This window comes from Spea bombifrons, chromosome 11, assembly GCF_027358695.1.
Source record: "Spea bombifrons isolate aSpeBom1 chromosome 11, aSpeBom1.2.pri, whole genome shotgun sequence".
Lineage (NCBI taxonomy): Eukaryota > Metazoa > Chordata > Amphibia > Anura > Pelobatidae > Spea > Spea bombifrons.
Window position 1 is genome coordinate 37,068,344 of NC_071097.1, and position 11,712 is coordinate 37,080,055.

At 48.9% G+C, this 11,712-nt stretch overlaps 1 protein-coding gene across 1 annotated transcript in view; it reads right to left on the minus strand.

Moving 5' to 3' along the window:
• Window positions 1-6,113, minus strand: part of ABLIM1 (actin binding LIM protein 1) — a 73,336-nt gene extending 67,223 nt beyond the window's left edge. Inside the window, exon 1 of the mRNA XM_053451227.1 lies at window positions 5,856-6,113. Within this exon, the coding sequence (XP_053307202.1) occupies window positions 5,856-5,874 (19 nt within the window). The 5' untranslated portion in view covers window positions 5,875-6,113. The remainder of the gene's footprint in view (window positions 1-5,855) is intronic.
• Window positions 6,114-11,712: the final 5,599 nt, after the last annotated feature.

Sequence of the window (11,712 nt, forward strand, 5' to 3'; positions counted from 1 at the left end):
AAACTCTGCCGGGCCCTCCACAGCGCGATCACAAAACTCTGCCGGCCCTCCACAGCGCGATCACAAAACTCTGCCGGGCATAACTCTGCTAGGAAGAATCTTTATTTGATGACGCTGTAATGTTCCTAAAATTCTCAATAAACGCTCGGAAAGGAGGGCCGCTGTGGGCTGTGCGACCGAGAGACGATGTTCTAAACAATGTTTAGTAATAAGAGCCCCGATAATATTTAAATGAAGAGCCGTACGTTTAAGTTCCTTAATGAAATAACAGAAAGGAATCGAGGGCGTTGTGAGGCGATACGAGGTATTTGGCCCCTGGGCCGACAGCTAAACAGCATACATAATATAATGATAAGAGATAAATACGGCGTATGGGTCGGGGGGTACGGGTCAAACGCGTCCGAATTCCGTATCTGCGCTGCTTCCCTAAAAACCATAAAAAAAATAATGAAACCAAAACCAAAGAATAATTTTAGACGATCTTTTTTGGGAGATTCTGTAACTTTCTTCTGTCGGCCGACGCGTTTTGATCCATGCGGCTTTATTTTAATCCCCGGAGGTTTGGCAGCGCCGCTCATGCAGAACGTATCAAGGGAAACTTGTCACAAAAACTCTGCGTTCGCTGCGCTGCACAAAGCCCCCGATGAAGTCACCGGAGCGGAGTCCGAGCGGGCCGCGAGCCTCAACGCACACGAAGATTCGGGGACGGAATTTATTGCCGCGCATGATGTGAGGACGCTCGGGGGGGGGGCATTACTGCTGAGTGTAACTCACTGAACCCAGAAAGAATTCCGCCCGTTCCGTCTCTTTAATACAAAAATCATCTTACATTTAAGAGTTAAAATCCCAAATAAAGGGTTAAATTCCCCCGGCAGCGCGTTCCTCCCCCCCACGCCCCGGCTGTCTCGCAGCGTCGGCGGGGAATCCGTTTCTGAATGTTTTTACCGCCTTGGCTGGCGTTCGCCCACCAGACGCGCAGGAACCGCTTCGCTTTGTAATTAAACATCGTGTGAGAAATCGAAATCCTCCGGGGAATCCCACAGAGGGACTGAGGAGCGCGAACTCAGACAGCACGCGTCTCCCGCGATCCCTCAAATACACTGTATACGGCTGGGGCATCAAATCACGAAATAATAAAGAAAATGCGGAGGTCGCGGCCGCCGGGGGGATTCGCGTTAATTTATCAAACGCAAATAAAAGCAAAAGATACAAAGTTACCGGAAAACCCAAAATAAAGCAGAGATTGGGCTGAGAGCCGAGCGGGAGAAGCGCAGATTTTTGAGTTTCTAATGGATCTGATTCTCACCTACAGGGGCGGGAAACGCAGCTCCCAGCGGCCGCTGGACTACAACTCCCACCATGCTTAGAGCTTTCAATGCCTACTCCTTCTATAAAAGGTGAGCAGACGTCCCGAACCAGAAGCACCGGCCATGAGACCGCCAAATGTCTGTGCCATCCTTTCCTCCATGATGCCCCTCTCTCCTCCCCTGATGCCCCCACTCCCCTCCCACAATGCACCTCTTTTATCCCCTTTTGCTTCCCAAATGCCCCTCTCTCCTCCTAGGATTCCCCTCTCACCCCCATTGGTCCTCTTTTCCCCTTTGCCTCTCTCTCCCCCCGATACCCCTCTCTCCTCCCCCGATGCCCCTCTTTTCTAGGAGGTCAGAATGTTTGCTGGGTATGAGGGTATCGCAGGGTTCTACGGCCCTAAAAGCCCCGATAATGTGTATAGAAACAGCAGGAAACGGCTTTATAAATTAAACGGGGGAAATAAACCCCATTATTCTTCTAATAAATGCCCCACTCACTTGCACAAATAGCCCCCTATGTGGTCGTTTGACATGTTGGGGGGGTGATACATGTTCAGTAACGGGATAATCTGCTCACCCCAATATCACTGCGTTGCAGCGCGGGGGGGTATCTCTACGAAGCCGCGCGGGGGTGGGGGGTATCTCTACGAAGCGGCGCGGGGGGTGGGGGGTATCTCTACGAAGCGGCGCGGGGGGAGGGGGGTATCTCTACGAAGCGGCGCGGGGTATTTCTTACCGAAGGGAAACCCGTATTCTATCCGGTAATCTGCGCAGCGAGAAAAAGAGAAAAGGTCAGAATCCAGCAGATGATATCCAGAAATCACAGCGCCCGTAAGAAAAGAAATCACGGAATTCAGTGCAGAGATAAACGTGGATAAACGTGGAGATAAACGTGGAGATAAACGTGGAGATAAATCGATCCCAATTCACTGAAAAGCAATCCCCGCAATACAAAAAACTGAGATAAAAACAACAATAGATTTTATCTCCCTTTCTGAATCTCACTTGGTGACGGATTTATCTCCCCCTCGATTTCTCACAATTACATTTTATCCTGAAAACCTTAATTACCCGCATGCGTCATTAATTATTATTTGAATTGCCGGGCGAGGGGCCGGTCAGTGGCTGGCATCGCGTCGCTCTGGTGTTTAGGTCCTGCTGTTATGGTGAGGTTGGGGCTAATAACCCAGCACCCCCCGTATCCACCCATATCCTGGGGCAAAGTCCGCGCATGACACAAGAACACGTCGGTCCCTTCATAACGCGAACAAACAGGGAAACAGAAATGAATGAGAAGCAAATGATTGATAAACTCGTCATCGGCAGGTCGCCCAACGCTCCTTCCCCAGGGAAACCACATACGGCCCCCGAACAAAAAACATACAGAGAGTTCGCCAACGGGGTTTGTTAATGTCTGGCACAAACGGCAAGGACTACTCAGGGAAAATTCTGAGTTACAAGATAATAATAATAATAATTAATAATAATAATAATAAAATAATAATAAATAATAATAATAATAAAACAGATTATATATATATAAATATTATACACGGTCATGGAAAACAAGGACATTTCTGGCTGTAACATAATTACTATCCATCAATTAGCCTTTTAAACTTAAACTTGGATCAGCGAACACAACGTGCCATTGGAACACAGGAGTGATGGGAGTGATAAAGGGCCATTGGAACACAGGAGTGATGGGAGTGATAAAGGGCCATTGGAACACAGGAGTGATGGGAGTGATAAAGGGCCATTGGAACACAGGAGTGATGGGAGTGATAAAGGGCCATTGGAACACAGGAGTGATGGGAGTGATAAAGGGCCATTGGAACACAGGAGTGATGGGAGTGATAAAGGGCCATTGGAACACAGGAGTGATGGGAGTGATAAAGGGCCATTGGAACACAGGAGTGATGGGAGTGATAAAGGGCCATTGGAACACAGGAGTGATGGGAGTGATAAAGGGCCATTGGGACACAGGAGTGATGGGAGTGATAAAGGGCCATTGGAACACAGGAGTGATGGGAGTGATAAAGGGCCATTGGAACACAGGAGTGATGGGAGTGATAAAGGGCCATTGGAACACAGGAGTGATGGGAGTGATAAAGGGCCATTGGGACACAGGAGTGATGGGAGTGATAAAGGGCCATTGGGACACAGGAGTGATGGGAGTGATAAAGGGCCATTGGAACACAGGAGTGATGGGAGTGATAAAGGGCCATTGGAACACAGGAGTGATGGGAGTGATAAAGGGCCATTGGAACACAGGAGTGATGGGAGTGATAAAGGGCCATTGGAACACAGGAGTGATGGGAGTGATAAAGGGCCATTGGGACACAGGAGTGATGGGAGTGATAAAGGGCCATTGGGACACAGGAGTGATGGGAGTGATAAAGGGCCATTGGAACACAGGAGTGATGGGAGTGATAAAGGGCCATTGGAACACAGGAGTGATGGGAGTGATAAAGGGCCATTGAGACACAGGAGTGATGGGAGTGATAAAGGGCCATTGGAACCCAGGAGTGATGGGAGTGATAGGAGTGATGGGAGTGATAAAGGGCATCTGTACGCTTATGAAGAGATTCCATTTCCAGCTACACTAGTCATCTCCAACATTAACCCCGTCTGCGCTGGATTTCTCATCCATTTCATGTTATTTTAATGGACAAAATGCGCTTTTCTTTCAAAAATGAGGAAATTTCTAAGCGACTCCAAACTTTTGAAGCATGGTGTAAATATATATATTTGTTTGGAATTTAACAGCTGATGTCATTACACACAAAGCAGTCGCTTCAAAGACGTATCGGTAACCGTGTATGAGGAGTACGGGGAGTCACGGATGATGGGAATTGTATTCCATGATTTGCCCGTGGCTCGGATTGCCTTCCTGACACCTGAGGGTTATTTGATGAGTGAATCAGCGATCGCCGGCAGATAGCAGGTTCAAGTGCAAGGTCTGCGCTCAGGTATGGAGAGCAAAGGTCGCCCTGCGCGAGCGAAACACCCATTTCTTAAACACGTCGGAGGCTCCCGCTGGGACGCTCTGCCCATCGCACTCAATGATTCACCAGCCTGGCACGTAACAGACGCCACGCCGGGCACAGGGGCCGAACACTGCACGGCCCTCAACAGCAACCCCACGGGCCGCGCATCATCCAACAACCCCGCGACATTACCCGAGAAGAAACAATTCCCGGATACATTCACTACGATCCGCGGAATGGTCTGCTGAAGCCTCGTTACTCAATGAGTTCCGCCTATAGAAACCCAGAACCCGCCGGCAGATCGGCCCCTGGCGGCCCCCATCTAGTCGCCCGTTTCTCCTGCTGTAAAGACTCAAACCTTAATCAGTCGTTGGTCTCGTCTTAGATTCAGGAGCCGTATGTCTATCCCATGCATGTTTAATACCCTCACTGTATTACCCTCAAACACCTCTGCTGGGGAGCTGTTCCACTCATCTACCACCCTCTCAGCATTTCTCTAGTTGTTTCAGCCTTTTGGGTTCATGTGCCTCTGAAAGACGTGTGACCAAAACATTTGGAATTAACACATGACATTATATCTAACAGATTGTAAGCTCCTAAACTCAGCCTGTCCTACCCCGCACATCTCACCTGATTGTGATATTTAACGCGCTTGTGTTCACTGAACTGCTTGTAGAAATTGCTGACTGTAAAGAAGCCCAATGTGGCGGCCGCGCGTACGGGGTGGATGGGCGAGGGTAAATCCTGGGCACGCCGCGCACCCAACGCATTTTACTTTTTGGGAGTTTTACGGTACGGCTCCCCGTCCTCGCAGGAACACATTTTCAAAAAAATTATAGCATTTGTGAAATTATTATTGTTATTTTTGTTAATAATAATAAATATTTTTAATAATAATAATAATAAAAATAACAATAATAAAGAAAACCAAAATCAACTTGAATTAACTCATTCCTCCCCAGAGGCTCTGCCACAAGAATATAACCAGATCATATCAAGACATGCACCTTAACCCTTTAAGGACAACAGAGTAGGCGATGCTAAACTTCATGCGGGATCGCTGGATGTACTGCAGGTGTTTACATCTCATTCCATGCACCTTAAGGGTTAAAACAGATTAGACGCAAACCCTGTTTCCTGCACACAAGGTCCCCCTAATTACTTTATTTCGCTTCCAGACTGAATTCTAATGTCCCGTCCCAGATGACATTGGGTTGTTTAACCCCTTCACTGCCAGATGGGACCTTTAAACGTCGTCTTCTGTCTAAAGCCAGAGAGGACTTCTATAGGTAACTTTGTAACGCCCCAGGTACACAAACAGTTAAACACCTGCTGCCCCTGGACTTTCCGGATATACCCCAGAACACAAATGAGCTGCTCACCAAATCTGATATTAAAGGGTTAATCGCAGCGAGCACATCTACAGAGACAGGGGGAAAAAATCAGGTGCAGTCTCCATAGCAACCCGTGCAACGTTCCTGCTGATTTCTCCTTATCTAGCATTATTGTTCATAAGCCCAATGTCTGACAGTCTGATCGGCGCCGTGCTCAGTACCTGTCTCGTCTTTCACCATGACGGTCGGGAGAAGCTCTCGTCAACCTGGAACCTTCCGTATGACAGATCCCTGGGCAGCACCGGACCCAGTCGAGGAAGACGGCGGAGGCAGGAAGGCACAAGAGCTGATCCTCTAATAGCTCCCGGAATAGGCTGCTCCCGGCCGCCTTGCGCTGCTGGACTCTGCCCTGCGTGTGAATCGTGCCGGCTGCAGCTGCTCCGAAAACACATGCAGATTCCTGTCGCTCAGACACCACCTTTCCGCACACTCCTCTCCCTCCTCTCCTCTCCCTCCTCTGCTCTCCCTCCTCTCCTCTCCTCTCCCTCCTCTCCCTCTTCTCCCTCCTCTCCTCACCCTCCTCTCCCCTTCAGCTGGTCCGCTGCACAAGGGACAAACGTCAGGGACAGGGAATGCATGCTGGACATACCACTAGATTGTAAGCTCCCAGGACAGGGCTTCCAAATCCAACAAGCTTAGGACCCCGCAACTCCTGAAACTGCTGCTGCCCACAACTTTCTCTGTATGTTTATACCGAACGTCATGGACGTTCCTCTTCCGAGCTTTAACAAGGATTTTCTGTAGGGTGACGGGACATTAATTAGACCTCCATCTAAAGTGAGTGTCCCAGGAGATGCCACCCGAACCCCGACATCTGGTCAGGGGTTGGAACAGAGCCTCTCAAAGCCATAAACCGGGGGGGGGGTTAATAAATTCCCTTAATACCCCCTCCAGTTACTCTTTGATCCGCTGCCTTGAATTCCTGAAATTTCATTACCAACAAACTGTGGCATCTTAAAAATGCCCCCCAGATACCCCTGAGCGCATTATCTCATATTATCTGAAACAAAATAAAGAGGGGAGCGTGCCATGTGTGTAAAAACATACTTCCCAAGTGTCCCTGATTAGCTTAGCCAGTCCTTCTTCCAAACCCCTGATGCCCCTCTCTCCTCCCCTGATGCCCCTCTCTCCCCCCTGATGCCCCCCTCTTTTCTAGGAGGTCAGAATGTTTGCTGGGTATGAGGGGATCGCAGGGTTCTACAGCCCTAAAAGCCCCGATAATGTGTATAGAAACAGCAGGAGACGGCTTTATAAATTAAACGGGGTAAATAAACCCCATTATTCTTCTAATAAATGCCCCCCTCAGTTACACGAACACCCCGCGATGGGGCAGTAAGTCATATAGGAAGTCTGAGTAAAGCCCCAGCCACACCTAAACCAAAAGTGACCCGCTTGACACTTTGAGGGGTATGACCGGGGCAGGTTCCAGGTTAACGCGGGGCATCCTGAAAGGCGTGCAGCGGGCGAGCGCGGGAGACGGTGCCGCTATTATTAGATTGAGAAATGCTGCAGTTGGGTCGCGTCTCTGCCGGGCGACTCGCTCTCGTAATGCGGAGGCTGCGTGAATGTGCAGAATGCGTCAGGCAGCCTCACAGCTGCGGGTTTAGCGATCCCGGGCCCTCCATTCAGCGGAGGCTCGTCTGACCTTCATTTAGAAATAGCTGGGGTAAAAAGGGCAACTAATACAAAGAAAGAGGGAGGCAGCGGGGTCCGGGAGGCCGCATGGAGACTCGTTCCCCCTCACTTACATCTGCGAGTAAAAAACTCACACTCACCGCCCTAATTATACCTATTACCGTATATACAGTATATATATATATCTATATACCGTATATATGTGTGTGTGTGTGTGTAAAGCTTCACGCACCAGCAGTGCCGGAGAATAAAGAGTTAACAGAAAGGGGAGCTGTCACATCTGAGAGACACCCGTAAGAGACGTCTCTTGTGTTTTATTTATTAAATGTCACATTTTAAATGATTCTGATTTATATTTTCCAGCTCTGATATCCGTCAGGCACACCCAGGGCATTGTATGCAAATTCCTCCCCATTTCCCATGATCCCTCAGGTCCCTGTTCAAAGGAGCTTACAATCTACCATTTCTCTTAATATTATTTAAATGTTTAAGTTATTTATATTTAGACTTTCCAGCTTTGAGATCACATCTGCCATAGCCAAGGGCATGTAATGTAAATTTCCCCTGTTTCCCATGATCCCTTAGCGCAGGCGGCATCGGAATCCCACTGGTTGGCCCGAGCAGGAAGTTGGAAGCCGCTTCCTGTTCTCTCCCACCAGCCTGAGCAGGAAGTTGGAAGCCGCTTCCTGTTCTCTCCCCGCAGTGTTTTAGCGGGTGGTGCGGGGGGCTCTAGATAATTGGATATAGATGTAAGAACAGGGATTGGTCATCATCGGCAGTGTGACTGTACCTCATTACGTACAGATGCCTTGTGGGTACAATAATCATATGGCTCCTGAATCTCGATAAATGGAACGGCCTCCCAGCAGAAGTGGTAGAGGGTAATACAGTGAGGGTATTAAACATGCATGGGATAGATATACGGCTCCTGAATCTAAGACGAGACCAACGACTGATTAAGGTTTGAGTCTTTACAGCAGGAGAAACAGGGGCCGGATGGGGCCGATCTGCCGGCAGGTTCTGGGTTTCTTGGTGTTATTCTGCAAGTTTAATTTGAGACATAAAATTTGAAGACATTTAATTAAAGGGTTTTTAATGCCATTTCCTTGCAAACCTTACGTTTCTTGCCATTTTAATTTTGTGTTTTAAAAAAATGGGGTCAATAACTCTGAGGCGACCCCATTCTCGCTCTCGGTATATTTTGGGGCGCCGTTCCACGCTTGCTGTCGGCTGACATCTCATGCCCTCCAAGGTCAGGCAAAAACCTGGAAACGCAATTCTTCCTGTCCTTAAAAAGAACCGACATTCTGACCCTGTCTGACCCTTAATGCAGGATGACAAGATGGCCCCATTACCCGGGGACACATTTAACCGGCGCGCCAATCATTTAAATGCCGGCCTGTGGTGTGCTTTTTCAATATGCTTCCCTTCTTTGGGTCTCTCACCATACTTTCATATCCTGTAGGTATTGTCCTGTTTCTCAGAAATATATATATAATGTGCTGTATATGGTTTATGAACAGTAATTTTATCACCCATAATCCCCCGCTATCTGTAAAGATACGCAACCGTCCAAAAGTTTGGGGTCACTCGGCTGATTTCATGGAAAACGAGGACATTTCTGGCTGTAACATAATTACAAAACATTTCTAACCATCAATTATCCTTTTAAACTTAAACTTGGATCAGCGAACACAACGTGCCATTGGAACACAGGAGTGATGGGAGTGATAAAGGGCCATTGGAACACAGGAGTGATGGGAGTGATAAAGGGCCATTGGAACACAGGAGTGATGGGAGTGATAAAGGGCCATTGGAACCCAGGAGTGATGGGAGTGATAAAGGGCCACTGGAACCCAGGAGTGATGGGAGTGATAAAGGGCCATTGGAACACAGGAGTGATGGGAGTGATAAAGGGCCATTGGAACACAGGAGTGATGGGAGTGATAAAGGGCCATTGGAACACAGGAGTGATGGGAGTGATAAAGGGCCATTGGAACACAGGAGTGATGGGAGTGATAAAGGGCCATTGGAACACAGGGGTGATGGGAGTGATAAAGGGCCATTGGAACACAGGAGTGATGGGAGTGATAAAGGGCCATTGGAACACAGGAGTGATGGGAGTGATAAAGGGCCATTGGAACCCAGGAGTGATGGGAGTGATAAAGGGCCATTGGAACCCAGGAGTGATGGGAGTGATAAAGGGCCATTGGAACACAGGAGTGATGGGAGTGATAAAGGGCCATTGGAACACAGGAGTGATGGGAGTGATAAAGGGTCTCTGTACACCTATGAAGAGATTTGATTAATCTAGCCACAATAATCATTTACTACAATAACCCGTCTGTGCTGGATTTCTGATCCAGTTGTTGTTATTTAATGGGGAAAATGTGCTTTTCTTTCAAAAACAGGAAATATTTCTAAGTGTCCCCAAACGTTGAACGGTCCTGTACGTCTCAATTTGGAAGCTTCTTTAAAATGGGAACGTGGCACTGTGCCAGGCTCCATGTTTTGCTTACTACCGTGTTCATGGACCCCCTTCCTTTACAGCTGACCCCCTGTGTCACAGTTTGGCTCTAGGCTTGGGTTGAGGGTCATTGGTGTGGGGCTCAGCCATGAACAGAGGGAGTCTGTTATGTCGAGGGGTACACGGTAGTAGGCAAAACAGTGTATACAGCGCTGGGGGTTATATTACTGCGTACAGCGCTGGGGGGGTTATATTACTGTATACAGCGCTGGGGGGTTATTACTGTATACAGCGCTGGGGGGTTATATTACTGTATACAGCACCGGGGGTTATATTACTGTATACAGCGCCGGGGTATATTACTGTATACAGCACCGGGGGGGGGGTATATTACTTTATACAGCGCCGGGGTATATTACTGTATACAGCGCCGGGGGGGGTATATTACTGTATACAGCGCCGGGGGAGGGGGTTACAGGATGCGTTGGGGAGATCAGTCAGTTTACGGCTTGCAGGACGGCTTCCCAGAAATGAAGTGATTCCGGTGCGGTGTCGGTGATGCAGTTGGGAATAAATCACTTCTAATACAGTTAGTTGCGACGCGAGCCGCCCGGCGTACAGACAGATTCACAAAAGCGGACAGAATACATGATAATTTCATTTGTCTGAAATAATAGAACAAATTGGAAGTGTTTGGATTTATCCGGGCGGGTGGGTGTACGGGGGGGGCAGGTGCGGGGGGGGGCATGTGCGGGGGGGCAGGTGTCGGGCGACTGGGCAGATTCTCGGATAGACCGAGGGAACCCTGAACAGAAGCTGAAATATAACCAGCGCTTACAGTGTTAATGCCAAACTTAAAAGATTATTTGGAGCAGCTACAGTTACCCTAATACCCCCGTCTCATGACACTTTTGGATTGCAGGGTATCCGCGCGGTCACCGGGAGACGACTAGTCGGTGGGCTAATTACTGGGAATTACCCTCCATGTAAGGACTACACAAACCGTGCGCGACAGGTGAACCATAAAAGCACCAAAGAGGGGCACTTTGGTTTAAGGGGGTACGGTTATAGGCAGGTCTAGATGGGGGTATTTGTGTAACTGAGGGGGGCATTGAGAAAAAGAATAATGGGGTTTATTTACCCCGTTTAATTTATAAAAAAAATTCCCTGCTGTTTCTATACACATTATCGCGGCTTTTAGGGCCGTAGAACCCTGCGATCCCCTCATACCCAGCAAACATTCTCACCTCCTAGAAAAGAGGGGGCATCAGGGGGAGGAGAGAGGGGCATCAGGGGGGAAAGAGGGGCATCAGGGGAGGAGAGAAGGGCGTCAGGGGGAAGAGAGGGGTATCAGGAGAGTGGAAAAATCTGAACCAGGAGCAGACGATTCGGCCAATCATATTGTATCTGTGGTTTTACGTATCTATCTCTGCCCTTTAACCCATTCACAGCCAGTCCAATAAATCAACTGCATGTAACCCTTTCAGAGCACGCATGCTGTGCAGCTACACATCATTACTTGACGTTTCTGCACCCAGCCTGGTCTGGGACTCATAGAGTCACCTTAGAGGTCACAGAATGTGTCGCCTCGGACTGCAGCCACTTACCCAGCCCGTAGGGGACGCTGCTGAGCTCCTCGCACAGATAGTAGTCGTCCGGTTTGAGATACGGCATCTGCTCCAGCATGGTCTGCTTGGGGATGAGGTACAGGACCTCCGCTATCTCACCGTCTTCTATGATGGACATCCGCTTAACGGCGTGAGACGACTTGCCTTTCCCAGACGGGACATCCTTACTGCGGCCCGAGGAGCAGAGACGCCCCAGGGCGTTGAGTCCGGGGAAGGACAGCATCTCCGAGACCCTGAGGACAGGTGTGAGGGGCACTAGGCACGGATGCTTAATGCTTATTCCATGTC